Here is a 24,430-nt window from a genome sequence, read left to right on the forward strand (position 1 = left end):
CACGTTTTTCATCTTCGTAATGAAAATTATTCTCATAAAACGATCACATGATTCATTTTCGATTCTAGAAAAGAGAAGAAAAACGAGATGTTGTACCTGTCATGAACAACCGGGAAACGTCATTGTCGAACGTTTCAATTATCTAGATTACAAAATCCAAAGACAATGGTGCTCGGCATTGTTACCGCATTGGGAAAATATGCACGTTTAGCATCGACTTGATTATTATGGAGTAATGCTCCATGCTCCTTTTCACTTCATTTTATAATCGTCGAAAATAAGTCGCAAATTCCAAAATGGGTAAAAATCAAAAAATACCGCATCTAACATGTTATCGACATTTTTGCAGTGTACCAAAAATGTATTGCGATTGAGAAATAATTATTTGCTCTACGGTCTACATTGTTTACGGAAAATTATGCGGTACTCGAAACGAGAGAGCAACTGTGTCACACTGTTGTCGATGAATAATATATATATGGTCTGGAAGTAGTGGATTTTTCGCTTTAGTTGCCGCGCATTTTGAATGATGGATGTTTTTCATTTCGTGTTCATTAAAACGCATTTAAATAAAACTTGAATTTCGATGTAAGCCAATGCTGTTGTTCAACATAAATGGTACATGTCCTCTGCCATCTATTATAGCCGATTCAGTTAAATGATGTGAACGCTTTTGGAGCAATTTTCTCTATAACAGAGACTCTGTTCGCATAAAAATCCTTTGTTCATCAGAAGAGAAACACGGTGTGTTTTGTCGCTTTTTTTTCATTTATTCTTTGCACAATAAATAACGTTCATCAAACATTTCAATGCTAAAAATTACTTAAATCATACGGTAAAATTATCAACCTATTCATTCCAGCATTTGTTTGTGTTTTCATTTTGTCAGTTTTTTTTGTCATTTTTTCCTTTATATGTTTCTAAATTTTGGGCTGTTGATGGTCACTAATTCTACAGAATCAGTTGCAGCGAGTGTTCACTGATGATGTACAATTGTGTGGCAATTGGACGATATAAAAAAAAACTTAATTGAATTTTACATATAATTAATCACTTCACTTCACTCCTAATAATCATATGAATAATGCATAAAAATACATTCTGGTCTGCATATTTCGTCGATATATGTCTAATATACCAGTAATTTATTTAGATGGGAGCTGCTAAAGCCGCTGCATCGGTAACTTTGTTTCTTCTTTGTTGGTATTGTTTGCTATTTTCACGTTTGTCAGTTTGTTTGTGTTGCATTTGTTGCACATTGTTGTTCTTGTTGTGTGTGTGTGTGTGACTTAGAAGAACCTGAATTGGTTGAAGTAGCGATTGTTAAAGCGATTCTGTGTCGGCGCAACCAAACGACCTGCGAGAGAGAGTAGAAAAAAATGTGATGAGAAAAAGAGAGGAACAAAAAAACGTAGATAAATGTTTCGGTTAAAATCAGATCAAAGGGCAGATTCAGAGCGTCATCTAATATTTGTGTATGGATCATGTGTGTCGTTGTTGGCTATAAAGAAAGCGGCGTTTCTATGTGTATTTAATGTGGCGTTTTGTAAAAAGATTTGGATTTATAACACAAAAAAGAGACATTCATGTGGGTTTTTGATTTTGTCTTGTGAACTGTGAAGTAATCGAAGCATAAGTGAGCATGACAGACGGCCGTGTGTAAAATGCCGCATCCATGGAACATGCATACCAAATGTGCTCACTTTGTGACTGAATTGTATTTCAACTTCTCTGTTTTTTTCTCGCCGCCGTAGTCGTCGTCATTGTGAACGAAATACAGAAAGCACACATTTTGCCAGATGAAATGATTGCACCTGAAGAGAGCGCGAATTTTAATGTGACCGAATGAGCGAGCACACACATAGCATTCGATCTACAATTGTGCAATAAATAATTGCACAAATGATCGGCGAACGATAATTTTTGCTTTATTACGGCAATTTCAATATTCAGATTGTTTTAGTTGTATTACCCTTTTTCAGGCTGATTCTCGTCCTCTCTTTCGCTTTGTCGCTCGCTCTATCTTCCATGTGCAAGCATTGGGCTATGTTTTGCATAAAAAATTGGTGCTATTCAGAAAACTATTTCATGGAATTGGATGGAGTGAACGAAGGCATTTTCATATGGCAAGTTAGACCGAAGGAAGGGAATTTTCCGTGGCTGTTATGAATCGAAACATTGTAACAGGTGTCGATCCAATGCACTGATAAATCGTTGTAAAAACAGCAAATTATGCTCTTTTTTTCGTTGATTTCAGTTTTCTTCATCCGTTCTTACTTTCTCAAACATTATAATTTTTGCCGATGTTTTTCCCTTTTTCTTTCACATTTTCATGAAATAACTGTGCTAAGGTCAGATGTTAGTGCATGTTCTCAGCTTTTCCGTGTCCACAATGACATACAAAATGCAACTTAAGCGTAGAAGTGGATGTGTGTGCATTTGTTAATGTGATGTCTGCTAAAATGTGCTCAATATCTAAAAGACCGTGTGTAGCTGTTGTGTAGGTCAAGCGAAATGGACTTTTTTTACATTTCATTCAAAGTTAATCATTTGCCAAAAACTTTCAATGCGAAAACCGAATGGATCTCATTCCACCAATTGAGAGAGCCCAAACCAACAACGAAAAAAAAAAACAATTGTGTAATAATTGCATTTGCGCGCGTGTTTCAGTCAAATTGCAATTGTGCATATTATCAGATTTACCTCTTGCCATTTTATGTATGCAAAGTCATTCTTCTTCGTTGATATTGTTGTTGCTATTATTATTCGTTTTTTTTTGTTTCTTCTCTTCTTTTCAGTTTGGATACACTTTATTTTCTGTTCGTTTTCTTCGTTTTGTTTTATATATTTTGTGTGTAAGTAATCCATCATTTATTCAATCTTATGCTACACACCGAGAGAAAAAAAACGGTTGTGCTCAGTTAAAGTATCCGTTTCGTGCTCGTTTAGTGCAGTCATTTGTCAGTTAAATGACGCATAGCTTTCAGAATAGCATTATTGAAACGGTAATTCATGTGGCCAAACAACACAGTTAACAAGTATAAAATGACTCAACTCGTATGAATGTCAGTTAAACAACAGATATAAATACTAACGCAGAAAATTGATTGAAACTGAAACCCAAACCAAGCGACGAGAAGAAAAATACAAATCACCAACTAACCGACCAAACCGTTTGGTCAAAATCCCGGCTACCAAACCATGCGACGAACTGAACAAAAAGATTATAAAGCATTGTGTGCAAGCCAATTTCCTCGATGTGTCCGATTTTGCTGCCAACTTCAACCAGCCAGTAACTGACTCTTTATTTCTTTTTGTGCGCAGTGTTTGTCGGCTTATTTTGCCCCCATTGCATTTATCTTACATCTAAGAGAGAACAAAAAATATTCCTAAACACCGATATTGTACGCAGAGTGAAAAAATTATGGTGTGAACGTGTTACTCTTGCATCCGAATGCAATTGGTTTTGTTTTACTTTGCTCGGCTGGTTCTTTTCTATTTTTGTCTTCAGCGTTAGTTGTCAGCAATGATGAAACACAGACGCAGCAGCAGCAACAACAAAAACACACCAAATATTAATTACGGCTCTTTATTTCCAATCACAATAATTAAATGTAATTTGTAGCTGCTTTTTTTCTAAAACTGCACCAGCGCAAAACAATTATTAACACACCGAAGGGAGAGAGAGAGAGAGAATAAAAAAACTAAACAGACACAGAAAATTGAATATGAATTGAATACATTAATGTATACAAACAAGTTGTATGTTTCGTTTTCCGTTGTTGCTTTTTTTTAGCTACGTGTTTTGTTTTTGTTTTTATTCTTCTCTCTTGTCTTTGGTGGTTTTTTTAATGTGATTTTTCTGTATCTCTCAATCCATGGTGTGCATATACCTATAAGATCTTTGTTCAAACGCCATGACTACCAATCAAGACATGAAGACAAACACAAAAAACCCATGCCAGAACAAATTTTTACCAACAATTTTATCATTCACACTTGATTCACATGCATACCAGGCATTCATATTTGAATTATTATTATTTTTTTTGCTTTATTAATTAACTAACACTTATCACTCATTCATTAAAAAACAAAATTATTGTTATAGTCACTGGTGTATGTTTGTGTATCGGTTTGTCGCTTTGAACAGTTATTTACATACAATAATTTTTAACCGAAAAGAAAGAAAAAAAAATGTAATACATAATTGAATATATATATCATGCATTGCCTACAAAACTAAAGTGTATCGCAATTTTGCGAGCCCAAATCCAATTAATTGTGTGCTATACAATTTTATTATTTTTGTCGCTTTTAAATTAAAACTTAAAATTAATTTTATCGGTCGAAGTTTTATTTTTTTATTTTTTGCATTGGTTTTTTGATCGTGTGATTTTAAATTAGTGACATTGTGCTGTTAGATTCTGGTCATAATCAGTTTGTACTTTAATAAATTAACGGGAAAAAAAACGCCATTCAGCTAAATACATCTTATTTTTTTATCCTCTCAATACAAGTGTATGTGCTTTTTTGTGCATGAGTGTATTTTGGAATTGTGTGTGTGATCCTTCGATTGTTTTTTGTTTTTATTTTTTATTTTTTTTCTTTGTGTGAATGGGGATTGTGTTTGTGTGTATGTGCACGGTGTTCGAATCGAAGTCCAAAGCCTCAATTCGCTTTGAGATCACTTGGGGTTGTGGGGTTCATGGCTTACTTTGTTGACTGTTTGGTGGCACAAATCCATAGCCAGATGCGCCAACAATCACTCCCGACGACTCTACGGGTCCATCAGTTGGGCCTTGTGGAAATTGTACGGGACCTATCCAACAAAATGACAACATAAATTTGAATTAATAAGATTTTAATGGAAAAAATAAGTAAATGACGTGATGAAAATGGATTTGTAAAACTGGATTCGCATTCATCAAACCAAAGAAGGAGAAAAAATAGAGTCATGCTTTGGTTCAGAATTCCCATTCCGTGCGTGCGTGCGTGTGTGGCCGTTACTCACATTTCAATTTAATGCGGTTATATTTTTCTTTTTTCGTTGCGTTGTCTGAGACTGAAATTGAATCCACAAGTTACGGATTATATCATCGTCGGTATCCATCTATCTCTGGCGCTATGTCGCAACAACACAGTGGCAATAAAACCGTAGATACCAACTTGAACTTTAAGGTCACTATCAGATCAGATGGTTTTGCAATGCCACTATTACTCTCCACACAATACGTTGTTGTACATGAAATTTGCGTGTAGCCACCGTCGCCGTTGTCATCGCACCACACATTCCACGATATTTCTCTTGATTCACAATCGCATCGCTCGCATAGAATAATAATCTCTTTGAATAAAACGCTCGAGTCATTTTTTTTTTCACACAATCAATCATAAAGACAACACATGTATTTGGCATTGACAAATTATTTGTCAAACACTTCATGTTTTTCTTTTCTTCTGCCGATTAGACTGTATTGCTCGAAACATTGTGTCGTAGTCAAATGATGACGTTTATTGTTTACATTGAACTCCTCTTATCATTATCACTCGCATGCACATTTAAATGTCCAACAAAATTAATCAATAAAATGCTTTACTCCATTTGAAGGATCTTTTTTCCCATGGATCAGTGTGAACGATTTTAAAAACTTTCAATAATCTGGTGTGGTTTTACACGATTTGACTAGGTTTTGCTTGGCTCCGCTCTTTATTTCGAATTTGGACTCTCTTGCGAGACTGCATACCAAATCATGTATACATTTTATTGCATACGTGAAATATTTTAATTATTTTACTGACACCGCAAATAACAGCAAGCCAATCCGTTTCAGATTCGCTGCAAGCGTTTCTCTTTTTTTCACTTCTCTTGAATGATTCGCGCGAGTTTTCCGCAAGCCGTGCGACTTTATAGATTCACAAGCGCATTTTATGATGATTTGACACTAAGAAGTAAGTTGTCGTAACATATTGCGTCGAAATGAAATGTCAATAATTCATGCTTGTTTTGCATGAAATAATCACAAATTCAAAGTCTACTTCGGTCAAATGGGATGCGATTATGCGAGAGATGAATGTGCAAGATTGTTGCATTCATTAATTATGCTTTGATCTTACCTCTGTTTTGTCGTGGATCCCGAATGCTCGCCAAACCGCTGAAGCCACCAAATGAATTTGAACCGCCGAGTGAACTTCCCCTGAAGTCATCGTTGAACGAATCGAATCCAAGCCGATATGAATTATCGTAGGTACCAAGGAACTGGCCGCTGACCAACACCAACGACATGCTTATGGCAAACAATACTCGAACCTATTGATTTGAGGGAAAAGAAATAGAAAGATCATCATCAATTTGAAACGAAACGGAGGAGAGAGAGAGAGAGAGAGAGAGAGAAATGATTTGTTTGGGAATGACGTGTATCGCTTCAAGTTTTTGCTCAATTTAGTTCAAAACGAATTATCGTGTGTCGTGTGCATATATGTGTTATATGTGCTGGACGACGCGATCAATATGTTGCATATTATGTACATATTATTGGCATATAGTCGTATCGTGCAATCAAGCGCAAAAATCGCACAAAGAGAATGGTTGGCGTAAGTGGCGTTGCCCAAATGAAAAACCGATCGAAGAAAAAAAAAAGAAACAAAAACAACACACATATTTTTCTATCGACATGTAATTGATAAGATGAAAGAATGAAATATTGGGAAAGAGTTGGGTGTGTGTACAAATCTCTTTTTCGCGTAACTTGCGCGCCCAAGTAAGCCACACATGCCCACAGAATCAAAGCGGTGCAAACATTCTTACGGGTGCATTTGATGTGCTCATTTGGTGTTTTGGTTTCGTTTCGTATCACACAAAGCATAATAATTTATTGAATATAAACAAAAGTACCACGAAGCATACACAAACACACTCAAGACCGAAAGACAAACGCCATGAAAATAATAATAATAATGAAATGAAAACACATTAAATTAGCAAAAATCTTTTGCGCCGCTGATACATTTTGAGCTGAGCCATTTTTAACGTACACCGTATAATGACTATTTCCTGGCTAAAAATGCAGGCGAAACTAATGGCGAAATAATTTCTGTTGATTTGTGCTGTGCCGGTTGATTTTTCTTTCGTTCATTTATTCGTTTGTTTTGCTGTTTCTGCTCTCTTTGAATGCTGGCAGAACAATTGAACACAGAAAAAAAATCTTTTTGGATTGGCTGTCATTTCAGTGTTTAGTTGCATGTTTAAAACAATATAGAACATGCAAAAGACGCATTCAGCCAACAACAACAACAAATATTAACGAAATAGTTTGATTGTCGACCGACCAAAATGCAACCAAGCCACCTGTGCCACACTCTCGATTTACGACGACGCGATCTATTCTATTTTAATAGTCTACATTTCAAAGATGCGAAAATATATCGGTTTGCGATTTATACAATGTAGAAACGCGTGTTACAAACGACCGCAATCTGATGCAACAGTTCATGCAAATATTTGTTGTTTTTTTTCTTTCACGTTTGCTTCTCTGTTGCTGTTCACAACCGTAAATGCATTTTAACTAAATCTTCCTTGGCGCACGAGCGCACACACACACGAATGTGTCTTGTGTTTCGTTCTCAAGCTCTTTTCAGCCTGCAGCAGCAGCAGCAGAGGTGCATTGTGAACACGAGGCATTCACATATAAAAAAGCGCAACTCATACGGTGACGCGGGAAATTATCTAGTTCAAAGTCAAAAGAAATACACACTGAAGAAAAACGGAATGAGAATTACATACATATGTATACGTATGTACAAGAAAAGTGAAACATGAGTACACGGCATTACATTGGTGCGAATTTTCCATTTGGCACGTACGTAATTGTTACGATTGAGTAGTGGGTCAAATATAATAAATGAAAGACCAACAGAAGAAACAGTAGAACACATCACACATGCATTGTGAATGCGATCCGCGTCTATTGACATGTGATAACCATGCTTAATCTGCCAAAAGAAAACTGAGAGTATCAAATTCAGACGCTGAAAAAAATAATCGCACGCGACGGAGCAAAAGAGATGGAGAAAGAGCAAATAATGAGCAATATTTTTCTTATTGGAGTTTCTGTTCAACACTTGTTGGAACCATTGCTTTGTCCAAACGGCGCTGAGGAAGACTAGAGTGAGGTAGACGAGCAACAAAGGCCCAACACACGAATCAGACAATGCCAAACCATGCTGACACTTGAATCTGGAATGCACAATGTTCTTGAAATGTATTCACGTCGTCGTCGTCGTCGTCTTTGGCGTTGTAATGTCACAATGACAACGGTCATGTAATTGATGTTTTAATTGTCTGACTTATTTGCACATTCGGTCAATTTTCCAGTTTCGTGTCGATTTTTTTCTTCTCGTTTTTCCTTCATTAGTGTTGCTGTGCGCGGCAACGGAAAGGAAATTCGGCACGCGCCCATCGCACTCAAAATGATGACATCAAAACCCGTTTAACGAAACAGCACATAGATCATCTGTTCGGTTGACATTATGTACGACCGATTCGACATATTGCCCTGTGTCGTCATCGTCGTCGCTGCTGCCGTCGTCTTTGTTTACATTTAATTGGAATTGAAATCGAAGACTCAATCACGGCAAAATAAATTCGATGTGACAGTGGAAACAAAAGATTGGTGTGAAGGCACCACATCAACTAATCGCATCGAATTTGACACAGGGTCATCATCATGCGATCCGATTGACAGCTGTGTAGCAACTTCTGCTGCTCTTTCAACCGATTAGCAATCAAACTGATATAATGAACAAATGGTGGTTCGCGATGCGCGCGTTTGCGATATCAAATTCGAAATGCAAACACTAGCAATGGGGCCGTAACGATGAAAGCGATTGATCGATCGATCGATATGATAACAAATTCTTTCTCAATTTTTAATGACAACATTAGACATTAATTGTGGTCGCCGTAAACTAGCGTTTAATTGAAAAGAAAATGCACACAAAACTGCTGCGTAGAGACAATAAAATATACCGTGGTTTTTTCTTGTACTTTGCTGCTTGTTTTTATGCGCAATTTCGACATACAGTTTTTTCGTTTGTTTGTTCGGTGGTTTACATTCAATTGTTTTACGGGAATAATTTCATGAATTTGTTGGCGGTGTACATTTATCACCACCACACACATAACTGTCGACACATTCGCCACCAAATGAATATGTACCTTTTTAACAAATTATGAGAATTTTGTCGAACACACTTTTTTTTCTCTTTCTTGATTTTACTTTCAATCTCAAGTGTCTCTCAGCGCGTGTGCCTTTTTCTGTTGCTTTGTTTCTTTCTTCATTAAGTGAATGAACACAGAGAAAAAAAAACTAGCGACTAAATTACTAGCGGCGAGATTCATAATTAATGATGTAGATCGTTGAGTTGGCTTATGCAACAATTGTTGCCAATAAATAATGGCGACTTGTTTCCGAATCAATTTAGATTCCTTTCGTCTCAAATTAAATTCTTTCTTTGCACTCCAGTCCAGAAAGTGGCTTGTGAGCCCAAACACACACACACACACACCACACTCGCTCACACACAGCTTCCGTCGGATGATTCATGTTTTGGTGTCGATTGCAATTCAATCGTTTGTCTCCAATGCCAAAATGTTTAGATGAAAATGTGAAAAAACAACAGCCATTCTATGCGATTGCATCGAAAGCCGTACTTTTTTCCGCTGCTTCAGCTAGAAGAAGAAAAAAAAACGCATGCTTGCACATACATTGGCTCCGCTGCTGCTGCTGCTGCTGTTGAAGTGTTAAACGATTTGAATGGAACACTATTTCATAGAATGCGGAATTCGATGTATGAAATGCGCTTTGAGGCAGTTGCATATTGAGATCACGCGTGCTCACTGCTCAATGGAGTTGTTGTGTGCGCATATGCGCTTTTTTCCCTTCGTTCGTTCGTTCGTTCGTTCGGTTTTGCGAGAGAAAAAAAAGAAACGGTCAGAAACCGGTTCAAACACCGAAGGATATTAATAGTACAATACGGCGGCGCGAGCATGAATGGTGGTGTTTCTAGCACAACTGGAGTTGCACAAACACACTTAAGCCAGAGACGTAGAGAGCGTTTGTGCTGGCGCGCGAGAGAGTGCGATTAGACGACAACAACAACGACGACGACGATGCTGAAATGCACAAATTGCGCATATCGCGAGCGCTCTTAAGCCAACGCCATGAAGAGAAACAAAAAGAGCACTGCATAAACACAACACACATATTGTAATAAAGAAATAATAATAAAAATGGATTTAATCAATTTTATTGTTACATTTTTTTTTTGTGATTGCATCGCAATTTGGTTCCGTATATATGTGTGCTGTGTGTTTGTTGATTTGTATTTCACTGTCGAATGTGTAGTGTGGCGTCGTCAGCATGGACCTATCGCCTAGAATAAGGTTAATAGCGTAGTGCTTTTTTCTGTTCGTTTTACTATTTGCCCATGTTTACGTGCCAATTGAACAAGAAAAATGAATTATCCGTCGAAAATAGTGTGGCACAAAATTGGTTTGGGGAACAACCAGTTAACGCTGTTTACGACACTCCATAAAGAATAAAACATCAAAACGGCAGTCAATATACACTCAAAACTATTTTATACTCAATGATAGTTCACATCAAACGTTATGTGCACTTGTATATTGCGCATGCCAATGAGTAATGGCAACTCTACTTGCTCATGATAGCTTAATCTGAAATTCGTGTTTGTTTGTTTTTCCACTATTTCTATCTCATTGTGTGTTGCGCAAAACTGCGCGATGATACGCGGCTCTAATTGAGTTCCATATTGCGAGAATATTTGCAAGTAAAAAAATTTGAAATGAGCTAAGAGATGGAAAAAAAGAAACAACCAATCGGCATCAGCATCGAAACGAGTTTGTTGATGGTCAAAGCGAAAACATACACACCTGTGTTTCTACCTTAATATGCGCAAATTTGCACCAACACCAAGCGAAATTTCTTCGATTACCGGCAAGAAAGTGCACGGATAACCACAGAGCGTGTGACATACTGGAATATAACGGTACAATCAATGGGCACGCCAAAACGCATACAAATCACGGATTTATGACGTGTAAAATTGGCACATTTCATTGTGTCGAACTAGTGACGTAAATAGAAGCCAAGAATGATAAAAGCAGCATCAGACTTCAATTTTCGATCGGAGAACGGTCATCGCTTTGACATAGTATCACTTGAGCCCATTGCATCATTACATTGAAATGCACTCTTTATTTTCTTTTCTCGATTCGATCGATGGCGACGGGTGAGAAAAACGAAAGACAGGAAGTTGACTATTATTATGTAAAAATCACTATAATTGATTACATTCAATTTCGTTCTACATTTTGAAACGAAAATGAAAAGAAAAGAGTGCGAAAACACACACTCGCTCCAACACACAGTCGATCCCATGAGTGAGATGCAATTGTTCAAACACACACAACAACACACACACACACGAATTTCCTCGTGCATGAAATTTTGTGCACAAAATTAGCATAATTTCCAGGTTAATTTATCACTGCTATATGGTGCTCATGAACATCCAACAATGCTATCCATTCGATCGAATTTCATAACGGTTATTTACAGAAAATACCATTGAGTCGAGTGGTGTTTTACTCAAATAAAAATAAAATAAACAATCTACGATTGAATTTCCGAAATCGTGGACGCAAAACATTTCGAATTCTGAGCCAATTTTATATGATTTCGGTTATAAATTAAAATTGTTGTTACGAGAGGGAGAGACAGAGCGCTAGTGATATCCAATGCTCATTCTCGTTGCTTGTTAATGGTGCTCATTTGAAGTGGGTTTTCTTTCGCAATTTCAACTTCGAAAAGATTTATATTAGTTTGCACTTCACATACATAAATCTAATCTCCATTAAAATAACTTGTCCCAAGATTTTATTTATTAATTCTGATTATGTTGTCGTACATGATTTTTTCCAAATTTTTCTTGCCTCCTTCTCTTTAGCAGCGGCTCAGAGCAGCAGGCGTTTAGTTATGTACGCGCGCGCACGCTCATGCTTTAACACTATCGAACAAGCTCACTCTCTCATTCAAAACAACCGATTTTGATCGATTTCACAATGATCACAGAACCGAATACGATTTTGGGTAGAGGCAATCACCAATCAAACCAATTCTGAATGATTTAAATGAACGCTCTTAATTGATCTTGTATTCACATGGTAGAAATCGAAAGTCAAGGATTTTCTGTAATTAATCAGTGTGTGCTTCTGTGTGTTAAGACCCAGGCTATATTCTTCTATAGAAAACATCGGACAGAACAACAACAGAGAATGGCATAGAAATACACCACATAACAAACGGAACAAAAATGCTCGAAGGAAAACGAAAGAAACGCGCTCACAGAATGTTTGTATAAATGTGTATGTGTTTGTTTGGATCGCGAAAAAATAAGGTCGCGAGCTGATTTTTCAGCTAATGTTCCCATTACGATATCACGTCTGGACGCATCGTGAGATACAAGGAAGCACGCTTCATCGATGTAGACCTCATTCAGTACGATCGCGCGCTTCATTCACACGAAAATTGTCCAATTTTGGTAAATTGCATCGTTTTCCAATGGAATTTTCTCCAAAATCATCTTCACCATGCTTAAATCGCATACCATCGACCAGTTCGAAAAGCGGTTTGCTTTAAGCAATAATCACCGTATACCGCTATCGATTTAACTGTTTCATCAAGTTGCATAATTCACAAGGCGACTTAAGCGAGAGAGAGAGAGAGAGAAAGAGAAGAAAAAAAAATACATAAAAAGCACGAGATTAAGTCGTCGAGAGAGGAAAAAAACGTGCTAAATTAAAGTCAATTATAACATAATATGATCCGTATTGTCATCAAATCGCTGAATATCTCACACACAACACAGGAAAAGTCATATTCGCACTTCGTAGCGAAAATATGCGACACTTTTTAATGAATACTTTGTTGTTGTTGTTTTTTTCATTCTCGTTTGTTTTTGTTGTGCGTTTCGCTATATGCTTTCATTCACTTGTCACAGCAATGACAGAGACCTGCACGAAAACAAAAACAGCAGCAGCAACAACAACAACAACGGAAAATAGAAGGGAAATGTGCGTATTTTCCTTTTCATTTGTGAATGAACTTCATTCAACGAAGCACAAACCGAATAAATCATAAGACGAATATCCATATAGGAATTTGTCGCGCTTGAGACCTTTAAGTATTTTTTAATTGGGTGCCAATTAATTGAATTTCTTTTGAAATAACACACAGCCACAGCAACAAAGAAACGAACTAAAAACACACATAAAAGTAACGCACAAAATTACACACGAGGACTTGCGGTGCTGCTACTTGTAATGTTATCCGATTGTTGCATTACATTTTAATGAACTGAGTGAACTTGAATTAGCGCTATTGTTGCTGCTTCGTATACATCAATCTTCACTGTGCCCCGCACTCTTTTATTTATGATCTAACTCTCGTTTCGCCCCAAACAGCGAAACCTCAAACATTTTTATAATGTGTTTCAACATAATTCTATTTATTTATCTACAATTTTTTTTCTCTTCTGAGCTCATGCATCGTTGCTTTGTTATCAATTCGCAATATCGAATAAGAAAAGAAATGAAGAAAAAAAATCTTAGAATTTTGATACGACTCCATTCAAATGCATGGGAAAAAATTATATTAGATATAAAATCCGACAAGGACAAATTGGTGTGTAATCGGTTTGCGTGATGTGGTTCAGTGTGGTTTACAAGCTGACTCTGTTTATCATCACGAAAGTAATTTTGCTCGTGCAAATGAATTCATCGGAAAAATTGATTCTGTGCTGCTTTGGCTACTGTTGCTACTGTGCACGAGCCAAAATTCGATATAAAAGTTATGAATTTATCACATGGCCGAGGACGGTGAATCATCTTCACTAGATTCTATCAATAAAATCGAACAAATTTTGTTCAACCCGAAATGATTGATCCAAGCGTTGAATAAATTTACGGTTTTGGGAATTGTGTAATCTTTGTGTTGTCTTGAGTCATTTTCAGAAGTTGAATACATTTCCGACTGATCGTTTCACTTTCATTCGATCCGTTGCAAAAAAAAAATTTGAATCGCCAAATAATGTCACTCTCCACTGGATTAACAACAACAAAGAAAATGATGACAGCTATACATAACAGCGACGTTGTTTTAACATCAACTTCTTTTCTTTTTCTACTCAAATCGCCAATCGACGGAAGAGTCTAATAAAAATGGCAGAACAAGATGATTGGATGTAAAATGTGATAAATTCAATGGAACCGCCTGAAAGTGACTGTTGAACAAATCGAAAGTTGATGCGATAACGATGCATTTTTTATTCGCATCTCAATGCAATGCTTCATTGCAGACAATCATCGCAAATTGCCGCGACGAATGGGCGAAATGGTTTGCGATACTCTTTCTCTTTCTCAATCAGACATACAATTTCCTACTCTTACTTATCGCTAACAGTTTTTTTTTTCGGTTTGTGTTGTGTTTGCTTTTTGGGAAACAGCACATTCAAACGAAAATGAATTGGCCGGTCGTTTAGACACGAAACAAAGCCCCGAATAACAACCGCAACAAAAAAGTAAATACATTTCGTTTTTTTTTAAATTTAAATAGCGCAAAAGTTTTGTGCATATGAATGTATACACGGTACCATTTTATTTATTGCATTTTATAGCTTTGGCTGTTTCTTCTTCTTTTTCTTTTCTTTTTTTTTTCTTTTTTTCTTCGTCGTGGTTTCGACTCTGTTATTGCTATGAACCGTCTCTCATTGGCTCGGCAAACAAACACACATAATTTCACTGATGAGCACATTTTATTTTTGCTTTTTTATTGTTGTACAATTCTTTGTGCGCTCACACTATGAGTTCACGATGAATGGTGTGTCTGCATTATCGCGTATGCTAAATTCAACAAACACAGTTCATTCATAAGAATATAACAACATGGTCAAACAATGCAAACGAGAAACACAAATATTGCTCAACTTGATTAATCAAATATCGTGATTTGAATCGAATGCTAGCGTTTGGCGGCATTCATTCGCGCAATTGATGCAATGTGGTAAAGGTTCTGTTTTATTATTTAATGAGCTGCTGCAACAACAATAAAACAAATGAATGCAACGGCAACAAGCACATGACGATATTCAAAACTATTATCACTAAAGAACGCGTGCACACCTCAACATCGATAATAAACGCAAGAAACAAGACAAACAATTCAATATTGATTTGGATTAAAATGATTATGGACAACACTTACAATATGCATTTTGTAGAAGTAAGTAATTATTTGTTAAAACACGTGAAAAACTCTAAATGGATTTCGGTTCCAAATGAAAGAAATCGAAGGATTCTTGAATTTAAACCGTTTTCTGATTATCACAGATAAATTCAAACGATAGTTTATTTAAACGAACGATTTATCGCGAAACACAGAACAAATCGTCGAGGAAATAAAATAAACGGAACACACTCAAGATTTTTTTTTCTGATAAAACGAAATTTGAAAAATTCAAATCGAAAAATTCTCGAACGAAAAAAAAATTCAACGGAAAAAAAGAATCGGATCGAAAGAGTTCGTGGATCGGTAAGCTCCAAACAACAGACACTTAATGATATCCAGCCGTTTCGCCAAAGTGAATTTATATGGAAAAAAATATTTTACTCTCTCTTTCGTTTACTACAAATTCACGAAAAAAACAAAACAAAATGCGCTCACACACGCGAGTAGACGGTGCGCGCGCTAGCAAAACCAACAACAACAACAGCACACAGCGTGCTTAGCGCGCTTTTCTGTTTACTTCGCCAGCACAAAGTATAGCTCCAGCCGAGTGCTGAGTGGTGGCAATGTATTGGTGTAACAGTTGGAGCGCGCATGGCTTTTCGGGCCGTTTGCATGTGTTTGGATTATACCTTTGGCACAGGTAGTTCTTTCGATAGATCGGATGCATGTTACACGGCTACATAATGGTGACACACACACGCAAATCCAGACCAACAACAACAACAGAGCAACGGCAACAGTAACGAAAACAAACAAAAAAACCGAATAGCGAGAATATGCTGAGCGCATGCAATTTCGGTCGTGTTTCCCATTTGAAATATGCGTCAAACAAACAAATACGCAAAATTGATGAGAACAATGAGCGTGGTGGATTCAACAATGGGCATCGGTGTGAGTGTTGAGGTCTTTGCGGCACACAACGGCGACAGTGGCGGCGCGGCTGTTCTTCTTTGATATTTCCGTGAGAAAAACATGCATGTTGCCTACACAGTTTCCCACTTCATGTAATTATTTTTGTTGTTATTTCGGTTTTCTTTGTCGCAAGACATACACACACACACACACACACACACATGACGGCCCTCTTTTCGCAAGACCAGACCAAGACCAATATAATGATTCTGTTACACTTTGCATAGAAACTTTACTGGTTGCTCATAAATGCATGATTTAGACTTTTTTTCGTAATTAAATGGAATGTTTTTTTTTGCTCAAATCATTTCCATCACGTGCATTTGTATATGCGGTGTTTTTTTTTCGTTGGTATTTCAATTACATCGGTATTTTTTTCCGACGTGATTTGCGTTGGTTGACTGGCTGGCTGGCTGGCTGGCTGGTTTGCTGCCGTTTGGACGGATGTCTCCAAGTGCCACCGAATTAATTAAGATGCCAACCTTGATTAAAAGCTATTGATGATTCAATTGGTAATTGAGAGTCGGTGTTGTAACCAGTTTTGAAATGTGAAAATGGGAAAAATCACACTCACTCAACGGTAGAACATTTTGCTGTTGCTATTTTTTCTCTCTCGCTATTTCTGTCTCACAACAACACTGTGACGCATTAGCAGAAAAAAAAAACAAATCAAGAACAATAAAACCGCATTGCTGAGCTTACCACATCGAATGGCAATAAAAAATAATACGCATAATGAATCACACGGTTTATGTCATTGACGGATCTTCCTTACTGAACCAATTTCTTTGAATATAATTAGTGAAAATTAAAATTTTATGGAAGAAAATTACAAAGCGCGTGTTTTTCTTCGTTTTTCTTTTTCTATATCGATCGTTTTCAAGAGAAAATGACTCGTTTATTTTTTTGTGATTTTCAATTAAATCGGTTTGGAAGCGGATTTGACAATGAAGTTTTTCTATTTCCGTTATTGTGCTTGAGGTGGGCGATTGCTGGCACGACTTATGCTAAACAGTCGGAAATGCAGTTGCAACAAATTTCCATGGGCAGTTAAATGATCGAATCGGTTGCGAATAAAGTGCCCAGTTTAGATAGGTGCAAATCATGCTTCATATTAATAACAATCGTAAAATTGTGCTTTTTTTCCATAAAAAAAACCAATCATCCTGTTGAATATTAATACATCACTCGGTAAATAATTGCTCTGATTTGTCGATTGCTTGCGGTTTCTTACATCACCATTTTCCAAGCGCAAACACATACAATGAATGAATGACAACAATGAAAAATTTATGCACATACATTAGAGCCGCATAACAAATAACTACATCTAAATTGCTTCTTCAATTCTAACAATGTTATGGATTTTCTCATTATCTCCTGGAAATGGCATCGAATTAAATTCCTACCGATTTAGAAAAACATTGTCCCCAAAGTAATTGATGGTGGTTTTGATATGAATCAACTTGACACACCGATTGCGATTACTATTATATCTGTGTCTGGTTTTCATGGAAATCGTTTCTTTTGACATGTATATACGTGTGACGTAGCCGTCTTAATTTGAATAGATTTAATAAAATAAATGTGCGGGCTTCACTTGTTGATGGCCGCCATCCTTCAAATTATGCTCATGCTTCCATCCAATTTATTTTCGTCGTCACATGGAAAAACATCAATCAATGCGTTGTTTTGTTTGGCAAGCAAATTTCATCATTTGTTTTCATCTTGTCGCACAAATTTTCCCAGCGTAAAGAGACGACGACGACGACGATAAACACGTGAATTCATTGTGTTGACAAAATGTGCGTAAGTGTCGCATGACTAGCGAAAAACGAGTGATTTAATTTCAGGAATTCAGTTTTGTGTTCAAGGATACTAATTAAGCAATTTATATATAATTCTATAACTGAATTGTTCCATCGCCACACACGCACATTCACACACCACAACAGGCATACCTCTAATAAATTATGCGTTTGCATATTACATATTCACACATTAGCACATCGATAAATTGCCCATAATTATATACAAGATGTCGTGTTGCAGCGCAGCAGCAGCACACAATTCTTTTGTTTCCTCTCTTCAGTTTATTAGTTGAGTTGTTCCGACATGTCTCAACTTGTATTTGTGCTGTTGTTGCTTCTAAATAGATTAGAAGTAATTGGATGTCTCAGCGCTTCCTTTAGTTACAGCAGTTTACTTCATTACGGGGGACAAGTAATGAGTTTCCGCGTGCAATTAGACGTAATCGATAAAAAGAACGACAACGACGGTCCTATAACACGTGACAGATTCAGAACATGTAAACGAGCAGAGAGTATTACGTGTGCGAGCGGTGTGCGCCAATAACGCACTCCGAGAACACACCACTTTATAAGGAAGCGATTCTTCATCAGGCAATGGCAACAGGACGAACAGGAAAACAATTTTGAAATGTAAATTACACTACCGCCACACCGATGTGCCCGTGTGTGTGTGTGTGTGTGTGCGCACATTCAGCGACGCAATAAAGGTTGATCGATTCAAGATCAATTTCAAGTTGAAGTGATCGGCTATCATTGTTTAGCATTGTTTCGCCAATTACATACAGCGAGTGCGAAACAAAACAAAAACATACAATAACGGCAACAACAGGCGCGTGCAGCAGCAACAGCAACACCGTGCAATCGGCATGTATTAAAACTGGATTTCACATTGTTTCTTTTTTTCTGCTGTTCTTGCATACTTTTTTATTGCATTTATGGACGCAAACGTTTTGCACACATAAGACGCGATCAGATCATATGTTCATTTTTTTTTGGTTTGTTTGTCATTTACCATTTTCCTTTTGCCGCATAAATGAATTGGCACGATATGAACGTAAATCTTGGTAAAAAACAGAACGTTTTCGCGATACAACAACAGCAAAGCTAAGTGGTAAAGTTCTACGTGCGGCGCAACACGTCAGAAGAATGTGCATTCCGAGTTGGAAACAGCCAACCAATGATGACGTAAGAATTTGTCGAGTGTCTATAGAATTTTAGCGTAAGTTATTCAATCAAAAGCTGTGTCTGCGCTCGTGAGAAATACTATGACTAAATTGAAGAAAAAGAGACATAATTAATGTATTTTTTCCTCGGTTTCTGTAATTGTATAAATGCGGATGCGAAAGCGTATGTGTGCGTGAACGCGCGCGCACGCGGTGTAAATAAAAATTCAATGTCCCCGGCGTATTAGAATTTGTGTGCTAACAAATTACAAGTTCTAGGTCGGTCAATTTTTTTCTTCTTCTTCGTTTCACGAGATTAGTGTAATTCGGAAGCAAAACCGCAGACGATAATCGCGTGTACCGAATCTTCATTTTACATGGTGTGTCACGAGTTGAAGATGTTTCGTTTGTGCGACATAACAAGCCGGCAGACACACGGAAAGAGAGAGAGAGAGAGAGAGAGAGAGAGAGAGAGAGAGAGAGAAATAAAGCACATGGTGTCAGACAAGCGGGTTTATGGCGTTAATATGTTTTTCGATCTGAGGTCATTGGCTATGTTTTTTCAAATATTTTCTCGTTGAATTGGCAGCATAGGTTAAACGGCAGCCATAATATCACGCCGGCAAAACAATGAAAACCGTTTGTTCAATGGCCATAACAAATATATCACCCGAAATTCACCCATTTCAATTATAATGCCAAATTAAATCATGTGACACGAATTAATTTTCTTTATGAATTAATACGTTGTCATTAGTTTATGTGGGCTAGAGGCGCGGTCGTCCGTTTGACATTATTCCGTGATCCATTGTAAATGTTTGAATTTCATTGGGAAAATTGCGAGAAAGATTTATTGGTTAACCGGTCCGAACAGTCTTCGGTGTCGCTAATGATAAACCAACTAACACTGAATTTCAGTCGGTCAGTCGGTGCTTCTCGCCACCTTCGACTTAATTACTATCCGCATTTTTGTCCCATTCAGTCTTTTTCAATTCGCTACTGTAGTTGTTGTCGTTCTTTTTCTTTTCGTACAAGTTCGTACACCATACTAAATAGTTTAATTTGAATTTGCTTTTTTAACCTCATACAGTGGGAAAAAAATCGCATTTTGCCATTTCGATTTGAAATTATCAAAAGTGCCAAATCCGGTCACTCAACCTCCATTTGTTCTTTCTTTTCCTCTCTTTCTCTCTCTCCCTCTCCATCTATTTTTATTGCGTCCATTCATTGAATTGATCTAATCGCTTTGAAATGATTTCGTTCAGTGCAGCCTCGTCTATTCGCAAACGATGCATGAAATTTACAATATGCGCCATTCACATCTAATTTAATTATTTGCATTTCGAAGCAATTCAAACTTGAATCGACCGATTTTTTGCGCTTATAAAAATCAATCAACTGGTCAGCTACAGACTATGAATGCTATTGTTAACCGAACTGAACCACAACAATAATATCAAATCGAGACGAAATGCTAGCTTCTTTTTCTTTTTTTTTCTTCTCTCGTACTCGTTTCGATAATCCAAACAGATGTAACGTGTTTTTCGGTGTTGAATATTTATCGAAATAGTTTTGTGAATTTTTGATGATTTTGTTTTTCGTTTGTCGGGGGTGGGAGGACGGCCTCATCATCACACAATAACATCAAATTAACAAATTTGCGGCTAAAAGCGAATGCCAAGAAGGAAAAATTGTAATTTATTGAAACAAAACAAACGGAAACGCTCGATGATTCCATCTCAATACCATGAAAAATGAGCTTAGACGTGATGATGTTTTTGAACCTAATGATGCCATTCCAAATGGTCGCGTTGATTTTTTAACAATAGCGAAAGAACGTTGGGTTTGATTTTTTTTTCTTTTGCTTTACTTCTTTCTTTTTCGATAGAGTTAATGAACATTCATCGGGTACATTACGGTGGCATAACATCATAAAACCGATTTCATAATGACCGTCAAATGGTTCAGATCGAAGACCGTAAGAAAATCGAGTGAAAAGAAGCAGACAAAAAAGTGAATACGTAACGAAAAAAAAACGCTCGACCGAATAGCAATGACATTGAATTGAGCGAACACAGTCCCATGAGATGCGAATGCTGATTTGAAAATATACCTCTTCTTTGATACGAACCACACACAAAAATGCCGTCTCATGCAAAAGTGTACGTGCACGCAAACCACGTATCAATGATATATGTGTGGATTCGTTTTTTTCTTATGCGTCATTAAATTCACATCTTTGATATACGTTAAAATGAGAGTAACATAGAAATGACAACGCTTTTTATTGCTTACTTTTCGTCTCTTGAGTTTCTCATTTGAAATTTTTCTTTCGTTTGTTCATGGATTTAATTTGGTGTCAAACTGTTCCACTAAGTTTTTCAATGCATTTTTTTCCAATTGTATTGATAAGACATCTTCTAGCTTTTGCTCAATTTTTAAGATTTTTCCCGGACAAATTAGCAGTTGAAGAGGTTTCAATCGATCACAAACCTTGTTTCATTGAGAGAAATTCTTTACTTCTAGAGCTTATCTAGATATGAGAATGAATCATTCAGAATGAATGAGCCTAAAAATATCATTGCATCATATCATTAGAAAATGGTAAGGCTAAAGTAATACTGACCTACACTAACATGTTCTGGTGAGGCAAATTTTTTTTTTTTTTGAAAAATATGCCCTTATCATTGATTTTCTTCATTGTTTTTGAAATTTTGACCTTAAATCAATCAACGAATGTCTATTCTGACTGGAAAATGTTTGACGGAACTTTTTTTCGAAAGAAAAGAGTCATTCTTGATTTCTCGTTAAGAAAAACATCAAACGGACTATGTTGGTTTTATGATTAAATCCTTTTTATTTCAAGGTTCAAATGGTGTTTTATGAATTTAACAATTTCATGATAGTGAGTTTGCTTGATTTAGGCTTCGGTAATTCGAACGCCGCGAACTTGTTGAATATCATCTAAATCGAGATCCGAGTCATCGTCATCATTGGCTGGTTTCACTGGTTCGGCTTCCTGTTTCTTTTCTTTGTCTGCGTTGGCAGTTACTGTTTTAACTGGGAAATTTAAAGTGGCCCATGTACCTGGTTCGGCTTTGGGTAAAGTAATTTCAACTTTTGTGCCAAACATTTGAACGGTTGCCTTTGAAACGTTGACGACCTGCAGAGAACACAAGAAAATTAGATCGCTTGTATCGCAATGAACAATTTAATCGATGAACACTTACACCACGAAGTTCAAGATCAAGCTTGAACTCGGCATCATTCTGTTGAGGGAACACCAGACACACGTTCAATCGCACCGGATTGAGTTTGATGTAGCTCTTTTCGTAGTGATACATTTTCGCATAAATGGCAATGACAACATTCGATGCAGTTTGATGCCAGTCATATCTGCACTTTACTTCTTCGTGTTCATTGGTCTGAAAAAAGGAAAATGAAAACGATTGCAAATGATGCTATGAACAATTTTTAATGAAATGAGAAATAATTCATCCCCTCGGTCTTGCACTAACATTGACGATCCATTTGTGCTGACCGTACGCACAGCCCTTTTGATTCATAAATGCCGTGAAGTCGGTTGTTCGTTTCGTGCAACATGACCAAAATTTGAGACCTTCATGAAAAATGGGCACGCCTGGATGATGTACACATTCGCTGCTATCGCTTGCTGCTGAATCATACGTTTGACCACATCCACCGTTTTTACAAGTGGTTCCAACGGAAATTTCACTGCAAAAACACAAACATTCGATAAGAAAAAACCATTTCAGTTGAACTTCTCTTCCCCAGGATTCATTTCAATGATAACAAACAACTAATACATACGTTGGGCTATTTGTTGGCAGTTTCTTCGTTTCATTGACGACCAAATTATCGATGGATTGTTTTAAGGCTGGAGCAACGGTTGGTTTTACGGTCACGAGTTCCGTATCAAACGATGGTCGTTCTAAAGCACTTGGTTTCACTGGTTCGCGTATTTTTGGCGGTTCGGGCTCTTCTACGATTTCTTTTGGTGCTGGTTTCTCGGGTTCAACCGGTTTAACATTTGAATGTTTTGACAGTTGACAACCTTTTATATTTAAGAATTCCGTAAAATCAACACTTTTCTTATTGCAACAAGACCAGCCTTTGTAGGCATCATGGAAGAAGGGCGTTCCCGGATGGTGGCGACAAGCATCTATACGGAGATAAGAAATTTTTGAAATAAACAATTAGCAACTTCAGGAACAAACTCAGCTTTTCGAGAACATTCTTGAATGTTAATATTATAACATAACCTCTAAGCTACGCTCAAACATTTTCACCGTAAATTTTTAAGCCAAAAATAGTATTGAATGACACTTTTTTACATATCAACAATGGATTAGAAGCAATTTTTCTTCTATAAGTTTTGAATAGTTTTATCAGAAAAAAATTCTCACCATCTGGATTGTTCGCGGGATCGTAATCTTTACCGCAGCCTCGATTATAGCAGGAAATCATTGTGCAAAGATTCTAATTTGATTTACTAATAAAAATTAATTCAAGTAATTTCTTCAATGTTTTTTTAAAATAATTTCAATTTTTTCCCTGTTTCAACGATTTTGACTTTTTTCATTTATTCGAAATAGAATAAATTTATTGCAAAATCACTTGGTTCTGCCTCCTGTTTTTTGTATGTTGTGTATTCTTAACTGTCAACAGTACTTCTGTTGACGGACGTTTCGTTCAGCAAATTCTACACCATGCTACTCTGTACAGTGGCAATGTAAACGCAACACAATGTTCACAATATTCAATGCAAACGTTGGCTAGAGGCCAATGAAATGAAAAACCAAATATTGACATGACATTTGGACTGTATGAAAAAAGAATACCCACCTCGTTTCTCGCAAATGTGTTCACAATTTAACATAGTGAGTGTTTTTTCTGGCAACGATTCTAACTTTGAAAAGGTTGTCCTTTCTTTGTTTACATTTTTTGTGTTTGACACTTGTTGTTAGTGCTCATAAGCAGTTGAGTTACCATATAAAAAAGAGGTGAAGAATAGAATTCACCATTGTGCTTGATTTCAAAGCCAAAATTCTAATTTGAACTGCAAAAAATTTCGAGGCAAACCATGTTTATTCGATATTCTTCGAATAATTTGAAAATGAATGTTTTGCTTTGCTTTGGAATTCAACGATTTGAA

General features: G+C 36.8%; 2 protein-coding genes across 3 annotated transcripts; both read right to left on the minus strand.

Annotated features, from left to right (window-relative positions):
* Nucleotides 1-739: 739 nt before the first annotated feature.
* LOC129578094 (uncharacterized) lies at nucleotides 740-15,681 on the minus strand. 2 transcript variants are annotated; one of them, XM_055466197.1, is made up of 4 exons: nucleotides 15,345-15,681; nucleotides 6,118-6,310; nucleotides 4,718-4,822; nucleotides 740-1,357 (listed from the first exon to the last, which is right to left on the minus strand). In XM_055466197.1, exons 1-4 carry the CDS (start codon nucleotides 15,351-15,353, stop codon nucleotides 1,290-1,292), a joined length of 375 nt encoding a protein of 124 aa, XP_055322172.1. In that variant the 5' UTR covers nucleotides 15,354-15,681; the 3' UTR covers nucleotides 740-1,289. The 2 variants fall into 2 exon arrangements, with proteins under 2 accessions (XP_055322172.1, XP_055322171.1); XM_055466196.1 differs by lacking the exon at nucleotides 740-1,357 and adding an exon at nucleotides 1,365-3,505.
* Nucleotides 15,682-22,087: 6,406 nt separating this feature from the next.
* LOC129579395 (cysteine and histidine-rich domain-containing protein morgana) lies at nucleotides 22,088-23,966 on the minus strand. Its single transcript, XM_055469463.1, has 5 exons — nucleotides 23,682-23,966; nucleotides 23,086-23,437; nucleotides 22,773-22,989; nucleotides 22,485-22,679; nucleotides 22,088-22,417 (listed from the first exon to the last, which is right to left on the minus strand). Exons 1-5 carry the CDS (start codon nucleotides 23,740-23,742, stop codon nucleotides 22,175-22,177), a joined length of 1,068 nt encoding a protein of 355 aa, XP_055325438.1. The 5' UTR covers nucleotides 23,743-23,966; the 3' UTR covers nucleotides 22,088-22,174.
* Between the last annotated feature and the right edge of the window lie 464 nt (nucleotides 23,967-24,430).

This window comes from Sitodiplosis mosellana, unplaced genomic scaffold (assembly GCF_009176505.1).
Source record: "Sitodiplosis mosellana isolate CC-2019 unplaced genomic scaffold, AAFC_SMos_1.0 Smas_scaffold_6226, whole genome shotgun sequence".
In the NCBI taxonomy this organism is placed as follows: domain Eukaryota; kingdom Metazoa; phylum Arthropoda; class Insecta; order Diptera; family Cecidomyiidae; genus Sitodiplosis; species Sitodiplosis mosellana.

What these genes read in the sequence shown, in the direction of transcription:
- LOC129578094 (XM_055466196.1), bottom strand. An exon ending in GGATCCACGACAAAACAGAG is followed by an intron (nt 4,823 to 6,117) that starts GTAAGATCAAAG and finishes TTTGTTGGATAG; the next exon opens with GTCCCGTACAATTTCCACAA. An exon ending in GCCACCAAACAGTCAACAAA is followed by an intron (nt 3,506 to 4,717) that starts GTAAGCCATGAA and finishes CTAACGCTGAAG; the next exon opens with ACAAAAATAGAAAAGAACCA.
- LOC129579395 (XM_055469463.1), bottom strand. Translation starts at nt 23,742, where the DNA reads ATGATTTCCTGCTATAATCGAGGCTGCGGTAAAGATTACGATCCCGCG. An exon ending in CTGCCAACAAATAGCCCAAC is followed by an intron (nt 22,990 to 23,085) that starts GTATGTATTAGT and finishes GTGTTTTTGCAG; the next exon opens with TGAAATTTCCGTTGGAACCA. An exon ending in TTGATCTTGAACTTCGTGGT is followed by an intron (nt 22,418 to 22,484) that starts GTAAGTGTTCAT and finishes TGTTCTCTGCAG; the next exon opens with GTCGTCAACGTTTCAAAGGC.